The following is a 21,596-nucleotide window of genomic DNA, read 5'->3' on the forward strand; positions in this document are numbered from 1 at the left end:
GTACAGCAAGGCCACACCCAAACTTACCATGGCTTCTTTGTAAGCCCGAGAGCTAAATGCCGGACCCTGGGCAGAATGTAGTGTGCCAGTTGCATATGTCACAATAAAGACTCACAAATCCTTTATAACTGTTCAAGGGTCAGCCGAGCGCTGTAGCCAAACCCACAGAAATCTGGAGCTTGAATCCACTGCCACCAAGATATACCTCTAAGCCTCATCTGATTGTAAGGGGGCCGCAGTGGTTTAAATAAAAACAAGCCAAAGGCTTGTCTGAGATCAATAGAGATGTCTGTGCTGCACGTGCTATGGTGGAACCTTTCATCTGCTGGCAGATGTTGCATTGTAGGGCAAAGTCCTCGTTCTGTTTTGATAGACCTGACCACCAATAGTGGTGCTTCATGAATGAAACTGTAGCAATAATCCCTACATGAGTAAAACCCTCATGTGCAACTTGTATCAGTCCTAATCTGCAAACAGTGTTTGGTATAACTCTATCCCCCACTCCTGGATTCTGAGCATATAGAATTTTCTATGCATCTAAGTTGAAGTAGTACTTAAGCGGTCAGCTTTTTAGCAGGGCTGTTCCGTTGCATGTGGCATTAACTGCTACAATTGTGGTTCCGTCTATCCTCGTACCTGAACGAGTTATTGCAGCAACGGTAGCAGTATGAACTTTTGCCTTGGCGGCTTTATCCGCCATTGAATTCCCTTCAACATGAATGTCAACATGTTGATGACTCAATGTATGAATAACATGAGCCCGTGGCAGGCCTTCTCTCAGCTTTGCCACTTGTTCGCAAAGCATGTTGTGGTTTACTGTGCAACCTTTGGAATCCCTAAATCCATTCTGGCCCCAATAATGTAAATATTCGTTATAGGACTGAACACAGTAAAATGAATATATCACAATTAGTGTTGGGAATTCACAATCTGTATTTTGTAGTGCCAGTATCAGAGCTTTTAGTTTGCCAGCTGCCATGTACAGTCCCCTTGGGACTGAGTTTGTGTTTTCCCAGGACCAAACTTTCCATCATGCGTGTGCCATTTTGCAATTGTACATGCCGCAGAATATTGCTGTGTTGTTCCTACAGCTGGCTCTGCAGAACCATCAGTATTAATGATAGATTCATATGATCTAGAGGCATAATTTAATTCGGATGAGGATATTCTTGTTTGTAATGCACGAATGCTTGTGTTTGTAGTGTTGAGTCAAATCTGAGATCTGCATCTGATGCAGTGAGAGAGTTAGCCCATTGAATCCATCGTGGATGTAATGCTTTAGCATTTGGGATTGATGCTTTTGTAATGACCTCTAGGGTCGGTATCGGGGTCATGACAATTATGCGTTTTCCCTGCACTAGTGCTCTCTCCCTCACCATAGCAGTCTGCACCGCTGAGTATCTACAGTTGGTGCAAAACGCATTTCAGCGTTAGGGTACTAATGCGATTTGTATGCAGTAGGGACTGTATCGCCTTCATTGAAAGTGGAATATGTTTACCTAGTTGGTCCAGCAACTTCGCAGATCTCCAGGTTAGTTGTGTTAACACGTTTATGTAAATGTTTAGAAGCTATTATGTCAGTTTGTACAGAACGCAGAATATCTTTGTTACTGTGTACAATGATGCAGTGAAAAATCAGGTCTAATTAAGTCGTAGAAAGGTTTCACTCTTTCAGCGTAATCCAAAATATATGTCCTGCCAAAATTAAAAAATCCTAAAATGGATTGAAGTCTTTTCAGAGTTGTTGACGGTTGGAGCAGTGCACATTTTTCTAAAAACTATGACGCCAGGCTTTTGCCTTCACTTGACAACTCATACCCTAGAAATAGGACATCGAGGTGGGCCGTTTTTGATTTTTTTTAAATTTAATTTGTAACCCACGTGAGCAAACCCAAGGATTGTGTGGGTCACTCTAGCCAAGTGTTCCATTAATTCATCATCCGTCAGATAGATGTCATCTATAAAAGATAGTGCCTCCTCATCATAATTTTGAAGTAACTTTTTTACCCTGGTTGAAAATAACCAGCGGCTATTCTTATACCCTGAGATAATCAACACAATTGGCGTTGAGAACCTAGCGCTGAGAATGCGGTCAAATATCTGCTCCCATGCTCTATATTTTGGCAGAAGAATCCATTTGAGACATCTAATGTTGTTTTGTATTTTTTCCACGCAATGTTATTCATTAGTGCGCCACTATGTGCCTTTTCTATTGCCAATGTGTGTGTGGAAGCGATCAAATGTCTATAGTCTAAGACTAGACTATATGAATTATCGGGTTACATTACCGGAAACAAGGGATCATTCATAGGTGAGGTGCAATTCTTTACCACACCCTGGTACTCAAGTTGATCTAGGATCTCCCGGACTTATTTATTTGCTTCATGCTGTATTGGGAATCATCTCTGTGGTTGAGGAATCGATTTCAATGGAATTTAGTGATGAGGTGACTCATCATGCCTCCCGTCATGATTGCGGTAAAGTGTAGGAGTAAGTGCTAATGCCCACTGTTGCACGTATGAATTATTACCTGATTCCGAAAGCAGGTAAAATAAAATCTTCCCCCATTGGGCAATCCACTACGAAATCAGGTGGCCAATCCATTTCGGCCAGAAGAAAGTTGTAACCACATGTCAGGATCTCCCAAAAGAGACCCTTTGCTTGCCTGGGTATGTCCCCCTCCATTCAGAGCGTTATTTTGTATAAACAATGTGGGACACATACCCTTGTATCTGGTGTTTCCACCGTGATATGCTCAGTCAGCGCTACTGCCGCCAGATAATCCATCAGGTTCCGGCGAGCTATTGCGACTTCTGTTGCGCTGTTTAACATCGTCACTGCCCAGTCCCCATTAAGAAGCAGGGTCGTCAGTAGCCTGGGCGTTTCTAACTTTAATCCTGCCTACCTTATTCTTTTTAAATTGAGTTTTGGCCGTCTTTTGTTTATCTTCCTGTTCATTGATGTAGTCCGAAGTGCGATGTGTCTCCCTTTTTGTCTTGACTCGCTTTTCTGATCTGTGTTCTGACCGTCCGTCTTTCTCCGAACATTTTTCAGATCACTCCTGAAAGGAACGAGAGGAATGCGCATCAGTATCACTATACTTGTCAGGCTTCCTAATATTGTTACGGTTTCTCAAATTGTATATTCTCGTTGGTGTGTTCCTGTTGAGTAGACCCACCCTGTGACTGTTTATTTTTTCTTTTCATCATATTTCTTCTTTGAAGAATCTGGTGCTTGCTTAGAGTTATTCTTTTCAGAATTGCTCTTAACTATTGAATTCCTAGGTCTGTCTCCCAGATTATCGCTACCTAGTGAAGCATATATTTCTTCGATTATCTGTGCTATAGGTCATCTTGATATAACCATCCATCAAGGCCCTCCATCTTGTAGGTATTACTTGGGAATCTCTTCATAAGGTGAGGAATCTGTAGGTATTCATCAGAGTAAAAGTTACTTAACTTCAGTAACAATGTTTCTGGTGGATACTCTTATCTACCTGCAGATTCTTCACTGATTCCTCCCTCTCTCCTTGTTTAGGGGATTGTAATGAGCCCAAATAATAGGATTTCAATTTTCTGTTACACCTCATACCTCATCTGATGTAATTCTCATCATACTGCTTTGGTAGCGTGGAAAAAATGAATGGGAATCAGATGTCTGTACGATGGCGTAGGCTCTTTATTGGGTTGGTGATATCTCAGGAACATTACTTCTGACTTTGAACAGAGTCTGCACCACCTACCAGTGAGATAGAGCTTTGGAGAAATATTTCCAGACCAGTCTAGCGCTTGAAGGGAATATGCAAGAGGTTAGGAATCTGCAGAGTATCCACCAGAAGCAGTGTTACCAAAGGTAAGTACATTTTTCTTCTTATAGATTCCCATCAAAATGATCTATGAGCGATCAATGCGTACGTTAATAGACCTACTGATGTTTTCTCTTTAAGATAATGAGGCCGTATAGAGGAATTTTGGTGGTCCTCTGCATGTGCGCCCACTTGATGGAGTTGTATTTCCTTAGCTGGACCTCAGTTTAGGCCTAATCTCTCTAACGGACAAATTATATGACCTTACGGCAGCATGTGATACTAACCGCTTGACATTTAAAAAGTTCATCATGGTCTCAATTACATCAACAGGAAGGACTGTTAAGTTTTGTTGCTTTTTTATTATTACTAAAATCCACATTAGTTTTCCATAAGGAAAATGTGCTGCTGTCAGTTTTCACAGAATTTCTTTTAAAAAAATGGGAAGTGAGTGTTCCTTTCTTTCCATCAAGATTTCATTCTTACTCCGTTGAGAAAATCCTATATAACATATATGTTTCCAGGGCTTTTAAATTCATTTTGAAAACAACTGCTACTGTTAGGAAATCAAATAATCTATCCTCCACACACACACCTTCCCCAGTCAAGAAAAGTGCAAAGGTTTCTGTTTCCATGTGGCTAGTCTTGTGTGTCTTCAAAGCCCACAGCATAAGCACCTCTGCCCACATTCTGAAAACCATCACAGAATGCAGAGCAGCACCCAAAGAGGCTGCACTGCATTGTATGACAGGGAGAGCGCAGGAGAGCGCCATATTCATAACGTTTTGGCAGACTTCTCCCCTTTCCCCTAGCACCAGCGCTAATTTCAGCTGTCCTCTGTCAGGCACACTCCTTAACGCCAGGTTTTGTACGGGAAGGGTACCCTTCCTGCACAAAATACTATATCTAGACACATTTCAAAGCTTTTCCTACTTTCTATGTGTGCTGCATGCAAATTCAGAAAATAAAGGAAAAATAAAAACATTTCTCCTTTTAACACCTGCTTTACAGCAGCGTTAATTATGTGATTGAGACTTCTAGCTGCAGATTCCTTACCTTTGAATTTCCCAGGCGTGGTCTCGGGGCAAGATGGCCGCGGACAGTCTGTAGCGACCAGTCGCATTCACTCCAACTCCCTCTCATATGGATTGAAGCCCATGCAGCGTTGCTGGTTCAGAGATGTTAAATGCCCTCAATAACGGAAGAATTACAAGCAGCATTCTAGGAAAGCATCGGCCTTTACTTGCAGTACGGGGATTTCTGAACTTTTTACTCGCCCGAGCGGAAACTGGTTTGACAAGTCTCGTGGCATTGATGCTCAAGGGGCCCCTCAGCATGTCACTCCCTTCTGCTAAGCTATCCAAAGAGGCTAAGGAGCAGAAGAATGCCGCTCCGAAAGGTAAAGACGAAACGAAGTCGGCTTTGATCCCCGGCACCGGGCAGCGAGCCAGCGCCAGCGCTAGCTTCAGCACAGCCAGAAGAAATCAATCGAAGAAGGGCGGTGAGAAGAAGGGCAAGAACAGCAAGGCCCCTGCCCCTGCCCCCCTTGAAGCCACTGGGAACACTATCGATCCCCCCACACAAAAGGCGCTTGGGGCTAAAGGAAAAAACAAAGGCAATCTGATGCGCCAGCCTACCTTGGCCGAAGCCTTTGCTGTAAAATCCTCGGAGCCTTCAGAAGTCTCGGAGCCTGTATGCGCCGACTTGGATGGATCCGAGACAGGCAGCAGCACCGAAGTCGACGGTGTCCTCGTGGACACAGAAGCAAGGGTTGCTAGGCAACGGCAGGAGCTGACGGATCCAGTAAAAGGGAGCGCGGCCGGTGAGCCGCTTGAGAACGAAGGCAGCAGGCAAACTGTGGGTGATGCGAACACTACTGTAGACGGCCCCAGGAGGAATGGGTCGGTCCAAACAGCGTTGGTCGAGGGATACTCCACCCCATTGATTGTACACCATGGATGCAGTGAGTTGGGGGAGCCAGGCAAACGAGCGATGGAAATAAATCTGTTTGAGGCACTCAGCGAGATATGCACAGGAACTGGCGTTCCAATGCTCACTTTACAAAAGAACCGTAACCCTATCCCTAAGGACTTCAACTACGAGGGGGCTCAGGGGACAGCGGAGGGAGGCTCAGCAGAAGGCGATACATTTTACTCTGTAAACGAAGATTCCGAGTCTTTCTTGTCTAGCGAAATTCACACAGGAGGTGATACGGACACTGGCAGCAGCCCTTTCCCCCAGAAAACCACGTAGAAGAAACGTAGATCTGGAAGGAAAACTAACCCCTCTGGTAGTCCTACAGATCCCACTAAAAAATTAACTTGGGACTATTCAGCCACATCTCTGGTCTATCAGGAGCACGCTAGCCCACAATCACAACCAGTAAAACACCCGTCACCTCACCCCCAAACCCCTCCCCAGCCAGCCTCATTAGACTTACTCTTTAGCACCTTGAAGCAAATGCAAAATGAAGCAAGAGTTGAGAGTCGCAGGGCCAGGCAAGGGACAAAGAAAATCCAGAATTCACTACGAAAAATTAATAAACTATATGAGGAGGTGGCGGAGAGAGTAACCCAAGTTGAAGAAAGGACAGGGAAGCTGGAGGACGACTTTAACAGTCTTCAATCCTTTAAGCAGGAACAGCAGAAGGTGGCTGAAGATATACAGTGGAAACTTGAGGACTATGAAAATCGGCAGCGAAGGAACAACATAAGACTGCTAGGGGTGGCGAAGGGACTTGAAGGACAGGATACGAGACTGTTTGTTGTAAGCTTATTGAAGGGTGCCTTTCCAGAATTAACATCTTGGCAGTGGGAGAGTGAGATCCAAAGGACGCATCGCTTTCCATTTGTAAATAGGAAGGGGCATGGCGCCAGCCAGGATAATAGACCTAGAGCAATTCTGGTTTACGTGGGCAACTACCTACTGAGACAGGAAATTCTTGAAAAAGCTAAACCAGAGGCCAAGCGCTCAGTTAACAATATCACTTTTTTTGCCAGGCCAGACTTCTGTCATGTTACTGTTGAAAGAAGGTGGAGGCTGAGACAGTTAATAGCCCCTATTCACGCACTGGGCTCAGAGGCATACCTGCTCTACCCTGCTAAGTTAAAAGTGATTACTAGAGGGCAGGTGAAAATGTTCTTTTCTGAAATAAAAGCAAAGGAGTATATGGAGGAACTACGTGGCTACAAAGAGGGGGGCGATAAGGGGGTTATGGTACAGTTAAAATGGGTTGAGGGCCTCATGGATGTATACACCTGGCAAAACGGTAGGGTAGATAACCCAGCGAGAATAGGAGTTCATGGGCTAAGGGTAAGCATAAAGTTGGTTGGACTGAGTGAGAGGGAGGAGGGTGCAGCAGCTACATTCCGAAGCGGACACTCATAGGTCATGACTGACCTATTTGCCAGTAGGGGGGTTGGGGGGAGGGTTGGGCTACTTTATTGGGGGTGTCAGGAGGGGGAGCACACACAACACATACAGCACATCACTTTTTTTTGGTTTAACTAAAAAACTGGTAAGGAAGCTAGAACAATCCTTTGATGTATTTTAATGACTTGTCGAATTGCCTCAATTAACGTTTGTGGGCTGAATGATCTCCAGAAAAGGTTGCAGGTGGCTGCACTTCTGAAAACAATGTGGCTGGATTTTGTTTGTTTGCAGGAAACACATATAGAGGGGGGGAAAGGGATTCCTGTTGGAGCAATTAGGGTTCTCGTTATTAGCCCAAACAAAGCAAGGGCCCAAGACGAGAGGGGTGGCTATATTGGGCAAAGGGAGGGATAGTTCGGTGACTAAAAAGAAAGAGGATCAATGGGGTAGGTGGGCTATAGCGGAAATAGTGTGCAAGGGCGAGACGTTCACACTGGTTTCGGTATATGGCTCCACGGAGGATGACCCTGATATATTTGAATATTTAGATACGGAATTAGCCCGTTGGCCTGAACCTATCATATGTTGCGGGGACTTCAATGTTAATAGACCCTCAGGTTCCGAGCTGCAAGCAGGGTGGGGGTATACTGGCCGGAAGAAGAGAACATATCGAGCAATAGCATCTATTGCACAGCATAACTCATTGTCAGACCTTTGGGCAAGACTGCACCCACATTCGGATGGTAGTAAATTTTTTTCAGCTCCTCACAAAATTCTAGTTAGATTAGAGTATTTTTTAATATCTAATTCTTTGCTATCCAGGTCCCAAATTGAGAAACACCCCCGAATAATATCGGACCATAATCCTTTGATTATAACTATTAAATTAGAAGGGGTAGCTAACAGGGAAAACACCTGGACTTTCGAGAGAGGTTTATTTGAGGACATCGGATATATTAAATATATGAACAAATGGAAAAGTTGATTCTGGGAAATCAATAGAGTGAGTGCAGCCTCAGGGATTGTTTGGGATGCATTTAAGGCAGGAGCCGAGGGGAGACATTGAGCTATTCGATACACAAGCAGAAATCTGAGAGGGTCAGAGTTGAGGAAATAGTTAATACGTTAGCCAAGGCAGAGGAGGAATTTAATTTGTTAATTCAGCAGAGTATGGCCTTGGAACAGCAATTACTTAAAATTATTTCATTAAAAGCTGAAGCAGTAGAAGGTATTGCTAGTAAGACTGCAGCTAACTACCTAGCCAAGAAGGAACAATCATATGAGCTGAGCGAGAGAGTTGGACACGTGTTAGCAATCCGCACCAGACAAAAATTAGCAGCAGGAGAAATTAAGGATATTATGGATAGCCAAGGTAATATAGTATCCGAGCCAGAGGGCGTAAGGAAAGTTTTTAGGCAATTTTGCACAGATCTCTATGGCCTGGAGGATGGTGGCGGGGATGCAGATATACAGGAATATCTTAACCACAGCCTAGCCCCGACCCTCCCGGAAGAAGTGAAGTTAATCTTAGAATCCCCAATTAACTTAGAGGAGATGGCCTCAGCACTGGCGAACCTTCCTTCGGGAAAGGCAGCAGCCCCGGACAAGATCCCGGTCGAATTTTATAAGGTATTCCAAGAGGTGCTTATCGCTGAGATTTTAAATACGGTATTACAGGCCCAGCAAGGGAATTCAATTCCAAAATCCTGGAGGGGGGCTGACGTTATTGTCATCTTAAAGAAAGGCAAGGCACCTACAGCACCGGGATCCTACAGGCCTATCACCCTGATAAATTCGGATGTGAAGGTTTTTTCAAAAATTTTAGCTAAAGGATTGGCTAGAGTGATCAAAGGCATGGTCAGTCCCACACAACACGGGTTTATTCCGGGGAAGGGCACTACTCAGCACATTAGGCAGGTAATCACTCTGTTCAATGCCACTGAAGTCCCGGGGAACCCTATCGCAGCTTTATTCCTAGACGCAGAAAAGGCGTTCAATAGGGTCTCTTGGGGCTACCTGTGGGCGTTAATGAGGTGGTATGGCTTAGGGGAAGGCTATATCTGGGCTGTATAGAGAGCCTACAGCCCGGATTAGGATTAACAGGGGACACACTGTCTCGGTGCAGATTAACAGGGGGACCAGGCAGCGCTGTCCATCGTCACCATTGCTATTTGCGCTACATATGGACCCCTTGTTGCGAAGGTTAGAAGCCAACTTAAGCATCCCCGCTGTAAGCGTAAACGGCAAGCAATTTAAAACGCTGGCCTACGTGGACGATGTGGCAATCGTCACTCCGAATCGCGCCCTAGCCATCGGTGAGGTAGAATTGGAAGCTCAGCGATTTGGACTGGTTTCAGGTTATAGGCTCAATAAGAGCAAGAGCCAGATAGTCAAAAACTCTTATACTGTTTGTAATGATAGCCGCGTAGTTAGTTCTGCAGTTTATTTAGGGGTCGAGATCTCTGCAGATCTAGATGTGGTAGTGGAACGGAATATGGCACCCCTAATGTCTAAAGTAAGCTCGGACCTAGTGAGAATGAACAATCTCCACTTATCTTTGGTAGACCGCACAAATATAATTAAAATGGTAACTTTACCTATATTTCTTTATTTTTTTAGGGCAATACCTTTCTTTTTTGAGGCCAAATGTTTTAATAGTTTAGAGTTAGTTTTGAATAGATTTATTTGGGCACACAGGAAAACAAGGAGGGCATATAGGTTTATCACTCTCCCTAGGGCTAGAGGAGGCTGGGGGGCCCCAGACTTTAGGTTGTATTTTTGGGCAGCGGCTCTGCAGTACATGCAAGGTCTGATCGGAGGCGGCAGATTGGATCCTAAAATCACGTCTACCTCTACAGAAGTTTATGCAACTGTACTCGGTACTGAGACGGAGAATTCCTGCCTTAGCTGCACTGACTACTCCTATTTTAAAAGAACAAGATTTAAGACAGTCCGGGCCGCCCATAAAATCTGGGCTGCTTTTTTTAAGAAATTTGGCTTGGGGAGGTTCAACAGATACACGCGGTTGTTTAAAAACAGATCCCTACCACGAATGATATTCTCTGATTCAGTTATGGCAGATTGGGCAGAAAAGGGGATTGTGAAGATGGGGGACCAGTTGGGTTCAGATGGGATTCTCCAATTTGAAAATCTGGAGGCTAAATTCCACAACAACAGGAGGAGCGTTTTCAAATATTTACTGGTTTGGAGTTTTTTGAGTAACAGACATGGATGGGCTGCATGGTTTGCCAACAATGGTATCTTGGACAACATAGAGAGGGGCGGGGAGTGTACAATCCGCAGTTTCTACGCAGCTCTGGCAGCTGCAAAACCAGATGACTTGGAGAAGCATGGAGCCAAGTGGGCTAGTAAATTGGATATCGAGATAGGCTGCTTTCAAGACTCTTTAGAGCTAGGGTGCTCAGTACTATGCTCAGCCTCTTTACAAGCCCAGCATTATAAGACGCTATACTCTCTACCCCGGCAAGAATAGCTCAGCGGGGAGGAACTTCAAGGACCACTTGCTCACGGTGCAATGCACCAGAGGCAGACATCATTCACATATTCGTTACCTGTCCACAACTCTATACACTTATTAGAGATATTGAACTTTTCCTTGCCCGCTCAATAGGGGTTAGTACCACCCTCACCCCACCTTTGATACTACTCAGGGTTAGTACAGATCTGGATGGTACCTATGGGGAATTCTTAGTTGTTGCCATGGCAGTTCTGAGACTCTCGATAGCTAGGACCTGGCTGGATAAAACACCCCCAGCAATGCAACACTGGCTGGCAAGCCTCCTGGCTGTCTACAACCTAGAAAAAGGCATTTACGCTAGGAAGGGTAGGAGGGCAAGGGGGCTGGGGAAGAAAATCTGGGAACTAATGAGGATATGGAAGGAGAGTATGTTGGAGAGTTGAATACACGCATTATTATGTATCTCGTTATTGGTCGTTAGTTTGTGTTGTGTATAAGATCTCGCAAATAAGTAGTTTTTTTCTGTTCTTTGTGTTCTTTGCTTCTTGTCGATGTTCATTATTGTTATGCTTTACTGTGCTGTGTGGTATGTGAAAAAATCTATAAAAATATTTTTAAAAAAAGAGAATTTCCCAGGCGTCAGACTGGTTCCGGAAACCTTTGCTGAGTAATACCCCTTGGCTCACTAGAGGGGTCGGCCCGCCCAAATACGCCGCACATGGCCTCTTAAAATTATTTCATTTGAGCAGGGGTTGCTCCGGCTCTCGGAAAGGGAGGAAGGGGCGAAGTCGCCCTTGGCTCCGGCTCTGTGCGTAGAGCATCGGTGCTCCTTGCCTCTTTTTATCGATGGACGACAGCTGAGGTGAAGATGAAGTCTGCTTGGACTTCTTGTTGTGCATCTTCCCCTAATGTTCCACAGACCTCGAATGGGACGAAGAGGACTTTGGGCTCTGGGAGCAGTCCTGCGACCTCTTTTTCGAACAAGCCTGTCAAAAAGCGAGAGAGGGGTAGCTCTCTCCGGATCGGTGCTTAACTGGCACAGAAAGAAAAGAACTGACGTCCGCACACCTGGGTGGTGCCTATATAGGTACCGTGACATCCTAACCGACGCTGCTGACGATGTCATGCGGAGCTGAATGGAGAGACCCGATGGAGTGTGCAATGGGTATTGCTCAGCAAAAAGTTTCGGATCCAGCTTGATGCCTGGGAAATTCAAAGGTAAGGAATCTGCAGCCAGATAGAGTCTTTACCGAAGGTAAGTAACTTGTTCTTAAGCGCTAAACCCTGTCTACTAATGTTAGTAGATAGTATTTAGCGTAAAAAAGCATGGGTGGTTGCATGGGAATGCCCATGTACCACCCAGGTGACTCCGCCTTGACGCAAAGTAATGCAAAGCAGCATTTCGCGCTGCTTTGCGTTACTTTTCCATACAAAACAACGCTAATACCAATTAGCGTTGGTTGTTAATCCCCAAAAAGATTTCACATCAGGTTAGTGTTGAAAAAGTAATGCTAAACCAACGCTAAACCTTTGTGAATATGGGCCCTCATGTTCTTTCCCTGAGATACCGTGCTCATTCTAAATGGTCTAAGGCAGGGGTACTCACACACATTTGCCCAGGGGCCACAAAGTACAGTTTGTTGTGTGACCGAGGGCCGCACTGATGCCAGCAGGTTTGTGGTAGGGGGTCTGGGTGGGTCAGGGATTGAATAAGGAGGTCCAAAAACATGTTAAACAAGCATTGGCATAGCCAATAGGTCTCGCCTTTGGGACCTTATAAGTGTTTATCCATGCAGCATACAATCCTGCTTGCTACAACATCTACTGTTACTTCACATGTCACTGGTGAACAGCCACACACACCCAAGGATGAGCTTTCATGCTACTTAATTCCTCTGTGTGTGTTAGTGCATGTTAAGATTTGCACCTTCACCCATTATTCCTCACTATATGCAAGGAAGTTCCGCTGTCTGCAGCACTGTAACGAGCAGGGATACTGGAGAGCTTAGAGGCTGTACAGTGGCACTCACTCTGTGCAGGAAGCTGGGCAGTGAGACAGGAGTTGAAGCTACACTACTGCAGCTCCATGGATCTATTACTCTGTTTATATTTACCCTTTGGTGGCCTCAAATCAGTGATCCACATTCTAATATAAAGATCTTATTAATCATTTGATGCTGGCTGAGCAGGGTGTGGGAGGTGGAGGAGTGCTAGCAGAGATGGTGGAAGCTCAAGGGCGGGTGCTCCTTTTGGCTGATGAATAGCTCCCCCCAATGCTTGCAGCAGTAAAGTTCTACACAGGGCAGTGGTTGCGGGGAGAGCTGGGCAGCAGAGGGCAGCTGCAGGGGATGCTGGGCACTGTATGTTGACTAAGTGACATGTTGAACATCAGAGAAGCAGCTGGGCACTCTGAATAGATAGAGAGGCCTGTGAAGAATGAAGCTAGCCCTGGTGCTAGCCATAACCTGAGCATCTCAGCGTCCACTTTCTAGGGATGCTGGGGGTGGGGGCTCTGCATGTTAAATGAGTCGCAGAAAGGCCGGAGCACCTTCTGAATGGAGGGAGAGTAACCCCTCTCCGGTGGCATACGGGGTGGCTTTTGTACCTGTGTAACTCAATCCCCTCGCAATATAGATGCTAAAATCACAGCCGGCACTTCCACAGTTACTCACAGGTAATGAATCCCATGCAAAAGGACTTTCCTCCCTGAGCAACAAATAAGGTAAATGATATAAGTATTCATTCAATAATAGACATATTTTAAGACTCAGGTACAGCTGGTGAATAAACAAGGTCAGTACAAGTAAAAAAGTTTTTAAAGTAAGAATCTCGCTTAATTAGTCCATGCTTGGTGTTGTCCAAAAGTAAGAATCTTCCAATAAATCTTGTCCAAGATGGTCATTTATTTCAAATCAAGTGTCAACAAAGTCAAAGGTGCACTACATCCAATCCGTAGCAAAGCAGCCAACACGTGTTTCGTCATGCACCAGTCTGTGCAAATGACTTCATCAGGGCAGCAGTTCCAAAAGAACATACATTTAATTATAATACATCTTCCAAAAGAATTTTAACAAAACGGTGAAAACATCTTAAAAAAGTCAAGCTTCCATTAGTCCAATAGTTTCGAGTATGAAATAAGTAAAGGAATGCAGAACAACACCACTAAAGTGTTATAACGGTAGTAGTGAAAAATACAGCAAGTCACCAGGGTCTGAGATCCACCGCAGTGCACAAATTCACCAAAGAATAAAATATAATAAATATAGTTATATTTCACCTTCTGAAACTATTAATTTTGAAGTCCCAAAATTCTACTTGCCAATATGACGTTAGGCTTGTACACTGAAAAATATTTATGATAACCAAAGCAGGTATATCAAAAATTAAATCAAAGCGTATCAGCCTTCTAGCAAAGTCAATACAAGATACTAGACATTGATCAGTAATATATGGCTCAACGTGACACCCCACCTGAGTTCATAATCAAGTATCACTACCCCTTAAAAAGACACCAGTAATTCGGCTTCAAAAAGTATAGGTGACTCAATATCCCTTACTATAATGCTCACCCGAATTCTTCAGTTATTCCTCACTCCATAATATTGACTAAATCATAAATATTTAATTTCCAAAAGGTAACCTGAAAATAGAAACAGGGGGTAAATATACACCCCAGAACGAATATACTCCACTATCAACAGCAACCCTATATTGCTCACCTATAATTCGAGGTCAGCAACAAGAAAACTCAATATCGATCCAATAACTCCTATCCGTCAGTCCTGTATGCAAAAATAGGAATAACGTGTATATCCTAAATACATCCATTAACATTCAAACCCCATAAGCCCCATTCCGTGTTCAAAATCTCACAGGAAATTGTCCGTAATCAATAGTACCGTTTACGTAGCCTGAAAAAATAATAAATCAATATAAACTACCGGTCATAGATACTAGTTGTAGAGCATAAATAAATCCCATAAAGAGCTAATCGCAAAATATCAACTGTTTGCACCGTATCAGTCTCTAACTGTATTACATGGCGTGCTCCCCGTGCGCCATTACAGAAGCTGTTTATAAAGTCGAAAACAAAATAGGCGCCATCTTGAAACGGTAAAAAGAACCCACTAATACAGGAAAGAAACGTATTACCTAGGCAATCAGTTCTCCCAATAGTATTTGTACCTACTTATGCATTATCTAATGCAATAGTATAAATTATAATGAATTATTAATTTCGTCGATCAACGAGCAATTTTCAGTCCGTAATAAAGTACATCATCACTTTCTATTAGTAATGTACGTCCTACCGTCGGCTTACAGGAGACGCTAAAATAATATTAGTTCCCTTTATCTGAGTCTGATTCATCCTCAAATAAATATAATGTGCGTAAGAGTTACATTATATATGTTAGAATAAGTTTGAAAAATACACTCAGACATAATGGCCAAAGCGATGACATCACTCACCTACGAAACGCAAGCAGCCCGGGCTGAGCGTGAGAGGGCGGGGGCTGCCGGCGCATGCGCGCTCCGAGCCCCGGCGCCAAAGCGGACTGCGGCATCTGAAGTCCCGGGTCCCAGGAGGGGGCCCGGGTGAAGACCAGCGCTGCGGAGGGAGATCGAGGATCGAGACTGACCCCCTGGCTGACGAGAGACAGAGACACGGAACACACTAAAAGAGCCCGGTGAGTTGGGGGGAGGGGGATGTGTGTGCGTGCGTCTGTCTGTGTGTGTGTGTGTGTGTGTGTGTGTGTGTTGTGTGTGCCTGCCTGTGCCTGCGTGTGTGCCTGCCTGTTCCTGCGTGTGTGCCTGCCTGTGCCTGCGTGTGTGCCTGCCTGTGCCTGCGTGTGTGCCTGCCTGTGCCTGCCTGTGCCTGCGTGTGCATGTGTTGTGAACAGCCGGCCGGGATCGGAGCGCGTGACCTGATCCGATTCCGGCCGGCTGCGTGCGCGTGACAGTCTGTTGTCTCTGCCTAGTCCTTGAACGGGAAAAGGACTGAAATGATTGCAATAGATCGCTTTGCGACAGCAGGGGCTTTCGCCCCTGCATCGCAGGCGCGACCTAATAAACGAGCAAGCATTTATTTGCAGGTTAATAAATGCTTGCCATATATTTACAATATTTTTCTAAATATTAGTGCTAGCAAATAAACAACTGCTGGAGCTGTTGTTATCTGAAGGGCCGCATTTAAAGATCAAGAGGGCCACAAGCGGCCCCCGGGCCATACTTTGAGTATCAATGGTCTAAGGGAACATTCATGGTTTATGAAAAGTATTTATACCATGCAGATGAGTAATCAGCCATATTAGCTACCCGAGCATTTTGTAAGCATTACTCACTTCATGCACTTTTCTCCAAACAGTCAGCCTTTGAAGGGGGTACTTGTACAGTGTATTTATTTGAATGCTCTTCTGGCATTTTCTGTTTTTACCCGTAGCAGTTTTGGTGCTGTGGAATTGAGTTCCCAAAGAGCTTGGTCTGAAGAAGTGCAGGATTAAAGAGTAGGGAAGCAATACCTTACTGCTGATTCTGATCCACATGCTTTTTGTTATCCCTCTTTTAGAATGCCCAATGAACAATAACCATCATTAAGCTTAATTCGTCCTGCAAACATAGGTGCAGAAAAACATATGAGAACCAGGCTGGCTTTGCTTTTAACACATGATAAGGGATTGACCCAGCAAGATAAAAAGTCATGCTCATGGCCTGCTTTGAAAGGAAAATAAAGAATGTGCTGTCTCAGCACTGAACTCTGCACATTCTACAATTAAATTGTTCAGATCCCCTGGACTCTAGTCTCTAAATTATAATTCTGGACTCTTCTCTATAATCTGTTCCCTTTAGTTGGGCTTATTTTTAAGCTGACACATCAAAAAGGATTGCAAATATTTTAACATTGTTTTGCTGAAAGTCTTTTGACCACATTAAATTGAAATATCTGTCAGAGCTACATGGGTCTTCTGGTCATAGGTCCTTCCCGTTTTTATGTGGCTCCTTACTTTGCTTTTAATGGTTTTGGCCAATTAAACAACAGAAGCTTAAACACCCCAGACACAATACTTCAGATTATTCCTTCATTTCTAGCTTCAACCCTGTGGAGGGATAGGATTTATTCTGCCCCTCTGTGCAGATAATATTAGTCTTATTAACTATTAAGATAATTTCCTTTGTTCCTGAATAAATTGGAGAATTTCAGATTGGAATTGTGCTTCAGAATAAACTTAGACCAAGTGACCTTTTTATGTTCTATGGCAAAAACAGAACTGGTCAGATTTACATTACTGTCAGGCTTCAGATGGCCATGAAATTAAGCTTGATAGTGGTCATGAGTGTAACTAAGGTACCTCTTTCCTTCGTAGTATGAATTGTTCAGTAAATACAAAAAGGCAAAGGTGCACCACACAATTCTAAAACTACAATGTTAATAAACACAGACGTAGGTTTTCTTAGTCGTGATTTTTCTTTTATTCCAATATAAAGTTTTGGAATAAAAGAAAAATCACGACTAAGAAAACCTACGTCTGTGTTTATTAACATTGTATTTTTACAATTGTGTGGTGCACCTTTGCCTTTTTGTATTTACTGTATAAGTTCTTGGATGAACTACCATTGTGACAGTGGGTGTTAACCAGTGTGCACACACCTCGCCCATACAAACCACTAGGGGCGATTCAATAAATTGGGGGGTGACTTGTGTTAGGTGCTAAAATTAGGAAGTCTCCACTGTCGCCTTTGTTTTTTGAAATTGTATGAATTGTTCAGGCCTGTTTAGAGCAGTCAGGACAGATCCAGGGAACTGGTACAAAGTAGTAGCTTCATGGTTTGGTAGAACTGCTTAGCTTGAGGTAAATACCCTTCATCGCCTTGTTATACTTATTGCAAGTCATTCTGGGTTAGATTCTTAAACTTGAACCACAGTCCCAACAACAAGTAGGCTTTGGTGTTTCTTGGGATAAGTACATTCCACAGTTTGTGTTGATGTTTTTCATGGCATCCAAAGACAAAAAAGGTTTGTGTTCACCGACAACCCTGATTATTACAAGAACTAAGCTTCAACACAAGATGATGGGTACATTGAGACTAGGGCCTAGATGTTGTCTCATTCAGGTATGGTATATGAAAGTCCCCTTGCCTCATAACTCAATCTGTAGTATAGTGTTTTTTTCAGACTCACTAGAGGAAAAATGCCTGCCTTGGTTTGTTTCTGCTCCCAGTTAAACCTCTGGGAAACCAGAAATCACTCTTGTCTTCAAGATTGCAAAGTTTGTGACCTGGGAGAAAAGAATTCCTAAACAATATATTTGATAGCCTCTATATCAGATGCTCTCTGACTTCTACAAAGGTTCCTTCTAAGAATATGGCTCTACTATGAAAACAATCTATAACATATTAAGATCTAGATGCCTAATTTCAAGGTTCTACTTGTCCTAAGGCTTACACACCCAGCTGGCGTATTGCAACATGGCCTTAGCACCTAAAATAGAATCATGTAGATTAAACCTAGGAATTAATTTGAAGGAGAGCTGTGTTGCCTTCCCCATCTGTGCAGGACAATCTTGTAAAATGTTATATAGGTAGCATCTTCCACCAGTGATGTTGCAGCATTTTGGCAAGCAGTGTTCTGGGCTCTGCTGGGAGAGGTAGAACTTTTTTAAGTTTGCAGCCCTTTAGTAAAGAAATCTCTGAGAGACTGGGATGATAATGAACTTCTCTTGTGGGTTACACCAACAGCGGCTCTATTTGGATAATCAGTGAAGGGATTCTTTATAAAGGGAATCTACACCTTATCGAGTCAGGGATTGGAGAGCCCCACTTGTTACTGGTAGCTAGCCTGTCAGTCGCCAAAAGATGATAAGCAGATTTATTGCTGGACCCAAAAGGTGTAGCAAGTGATTGTGTTTCATACACACTTAAGGCTATCGCCTCCTATGTGGTGATGTTACGTTTCTCCTTCCGGAACTTTAATTGCGCAAAGACCATAGAGAGCTGCCATGTCCATTCAAGTTTATGATGGCAGATTAGACTGTGAAGAATTTGGAGAGGGTCCTGCTTAGCTGAATCTTGCTTAGTCCTAGATGGCGCATCATGAGTCTTTTTATCCAGGATAGCACATCTTACTCTTTCGTGGAATATTCCTTGTCTAAAACAGTATGAAAATGTACATCTCCATTATGAGAATTGAGGTAATTCAGTGGTGAGTCATGTTACCCTTCCCCTAAGAACTCAAAGATCCGTAATATACTGCAGACCTGGTAGATTTAACCTGGGGACTCCTCCTACTTAAAGTATTAAGTGCAGGGAAAATGGACCCAGATTACGTATTCCCCCTCTTTTTTCAGAGTAACCTCTTCACTTTATAATCCCCATTAGCTCCATTCCCACTGGAGTTAGCGGTACCACGGTATTGTTAATTCCAGGGGCGAGGGGCCTTTATCTTAACATGAACAAACAGTGCAAATCTGGTGCATTTAGACTGGCCATTCTGTCACTCTGACATTTTCCTAGTTGGTCCCGGCTAGAGGGCGCTTTCAGGGAAGGATGGACTCCAGACCCCACCATGGCCCCATTGGAGTCACAGGCTCCTGCAGTTTAGGAATGGTTGGATCATTTTTCTAGAGCCAATACTGGCTTCCAGTTCGGCCATTTATCAGTGCTAGTTCACGGTTTCCTTCCTTGTGTAGTTGATTAGGCATGGGTGGTACTTTTGGAAAAACGGGTTGGAAACAAGGAGAGGTCACTTTTCTTTGTCAATGGTGCCAACACACTATCATGTATATACACCAATCCTTAAAGCCTCTGAAATGTTTTGAATTAAAAAATAAATTCCATGCCTTTCTTTACCTTGATGCCAACAGAGATTCTAAATCCAGGAACTCAGTAGCCTTTTGAAGACCAGATTAAGTTATAATGCAGTTATTTAAAGGCAGTATGTATTAAGTTTATAGGTAAGTTATTTTGAGCCTGATGCATCAGCAGATTTTTCTACTGACACAGAATGGATAAAACCCTATGATAGATCAGACCTTTTGTCTTAAGAAAGACAAAACACAGTGCTGCCATTTTGTTGGCATGACCAATTCGCTTTGTAATTATTCTAATGGTAAGATATTTTGTGTCACCTAGGCTTGCCGGATCCCAAATAAGCATCTATTTTCACTACGCGCTGGGCAGCAGGGGTGCTTCAGCATCCGTTTCTCTCACGATGGACGAACATTGGCAGCAGCATGCGCCGACAGGGAAGAGTATCCAGTTTTTTGTAAGTATCCAGTTTTTTGTAAGTTATAATCCATTTCAAGGTGCACCGAACTGAGCATGTCCCTGGCATCTTTAATGATATACTGCGTACATTTATGGTTTGTGATGTATACATATTGCACAAAAAGTCAGTAGAAGCACTAATCATTTCAATTCAATTGGCAAATTAATTTAGATAAGTGAATAAAATAGTTATACAGGAGAACACAAAAAACTGCTGACACGTCACAGTTTATGGAATGTATTCAAATAGTTAATTACAACATAGTAAAAGAAATAAAACTAAAGAGTGTTGTCAGTCTTCAGATAGTTTACTTGACTTCCAGAATTAGCATCAGAATATCCTTTATATCAAATTAAGGGATTTTTTTAGATGTGTATGTACTTTAGGTCCGCAAAAAAGGCGTAGAACAGATGGCACTGGTCTATGGCGATCTGTGTGTGCCCTGCTGAACCCAAAAAGGTCTCCCCGCCTCCCCTAGCATCAAAAGCTGGGCCCTAAGGTGCCCCATTGACAAGGAACAATTATTATAAAACCGATGATAATGGTTGCAGGATTTCTGTGAGAATGTTGGATTTTGTTTTCACCACCCGTACTAGTAATTCTATTTTGCGTTGCTTTACATACCACAGAAGTCCAGAAGGATAACGGATGCCAAGTTCTGGAGATGTATCGAGGCCGGTGGTATTTTTTTTAAGTCCAAATGGGGACCAGCATCCGTGTTGTGAGGAGGGAGGAGACTGTCCGTAACTGAATTGTTACTTTATTTGACAATAATCTTAGTGGGCATCTCCAAAGCATCTTATCCAAAAAGTTCTTCCACAGGGGCAAATATGTAGGCCCTATGGAGGAGTTAATTTCCCAAAAACAGACATAAACCTCTCGGATGCTGTTAGCTGACTTTTAAGATTTTATCGATGCAAATAAATCATCTCTGGAGACAGTTGAGGAGACTCTTGTTTCTTCAAATATGGCTCAGATGGGGCCATGTATTCTTGGACCGGAGAAGCTGCAGTTGCCGCACCTGTAGAATTATGCCCCCTTCTCCCATTTCTCTTATCACGTCCCCCTTCCCTCCCCCATCCCCTTGGTTGGTCCAGAGGGTAGTGGTGCCATCCTTGTGATCTCCACCATGGCCAACTAGAAGGCCTCAACATAAGATGGGTCAGCAGATGGAGACAGACCCTCCGGCTTCTCCTTTTTTGAGTACTGTAGAAAACTATAATTGTGTTGCTGATGCCACCCTGCTCCCCCCCCCCACCACCCCTAGGGTTTGCCCCTTTTTGACTACTAGTTGCTGGTTTTCAACTCTGACAGGGCACTCAGGCCTGCTAATAAGACACCAGAGCCAATGCCCTTTGCCGTAAATCTAGTTAAAGTCTAATCGTAACACAATTGAGAAGGACTTTAGCACACTTATAAGTCCCTAGTAAATGATACCTCTGGTACCTAGGGCATGAGTACTAAAGAGGGTCCCAAAGAGCTGCAGTATGCCAAATGCCATCATAAGGGACCCACACACACACTGCATGCAGGCTGCCATTGCAGACTGAGTGTCATGGTGCAAACCATGAGTGAGAATATGGCATGGCACATTCGCTGTGTGCAATGCCAAGTCAGTGCAGGTAATATATCAATTTCACCCCTACAACAGGCCCTGTAGCACTAAGCCAGGGTGCATT

The 21,596-nt window shown here is 43.7% G+C and overlaps 1 protein-coding gene across 4 annotated transcripts in view; it reads left to right on the forward strand.

Annotated features, from left to right (window-relative positions):
* The window catches only part of AHI1 (Abelson helper integration site 1), an 862,008-nt gene that overhangs the window by 270,825 nt on the left and 569,587 nt on the right, over positions 1-21,596 (forward strand). For all 4 annotated transcript variants that reach the window (XM_078649231.1, XM_078649230.1, XM_078649229.1 and 1 more), the window contains exon 11: positions 19,782-19,914. In XM_078649231.1, coding sequence (XP_078505357.1) covers positions 19,782-19,914 — 133 coding nt within the window. The remainder of the gene's footprint in view (positions 1-19,781; positions 19,915-21,596) is intronic.

Source organism: Lissotriton helveticus, chromosome 6, assembly GCF_964261635.1.
Source record: "Lissotriton helveticus chromosome 6, aLisHel1.1, whole genome shotgun sequence".
Classification (NCBI taxonomy): Eukaryota; Metazoa; Chordata; class Amphibia; order Caudata; family Salamandridae; genus Lissotriton; species Lissotriton helveticus.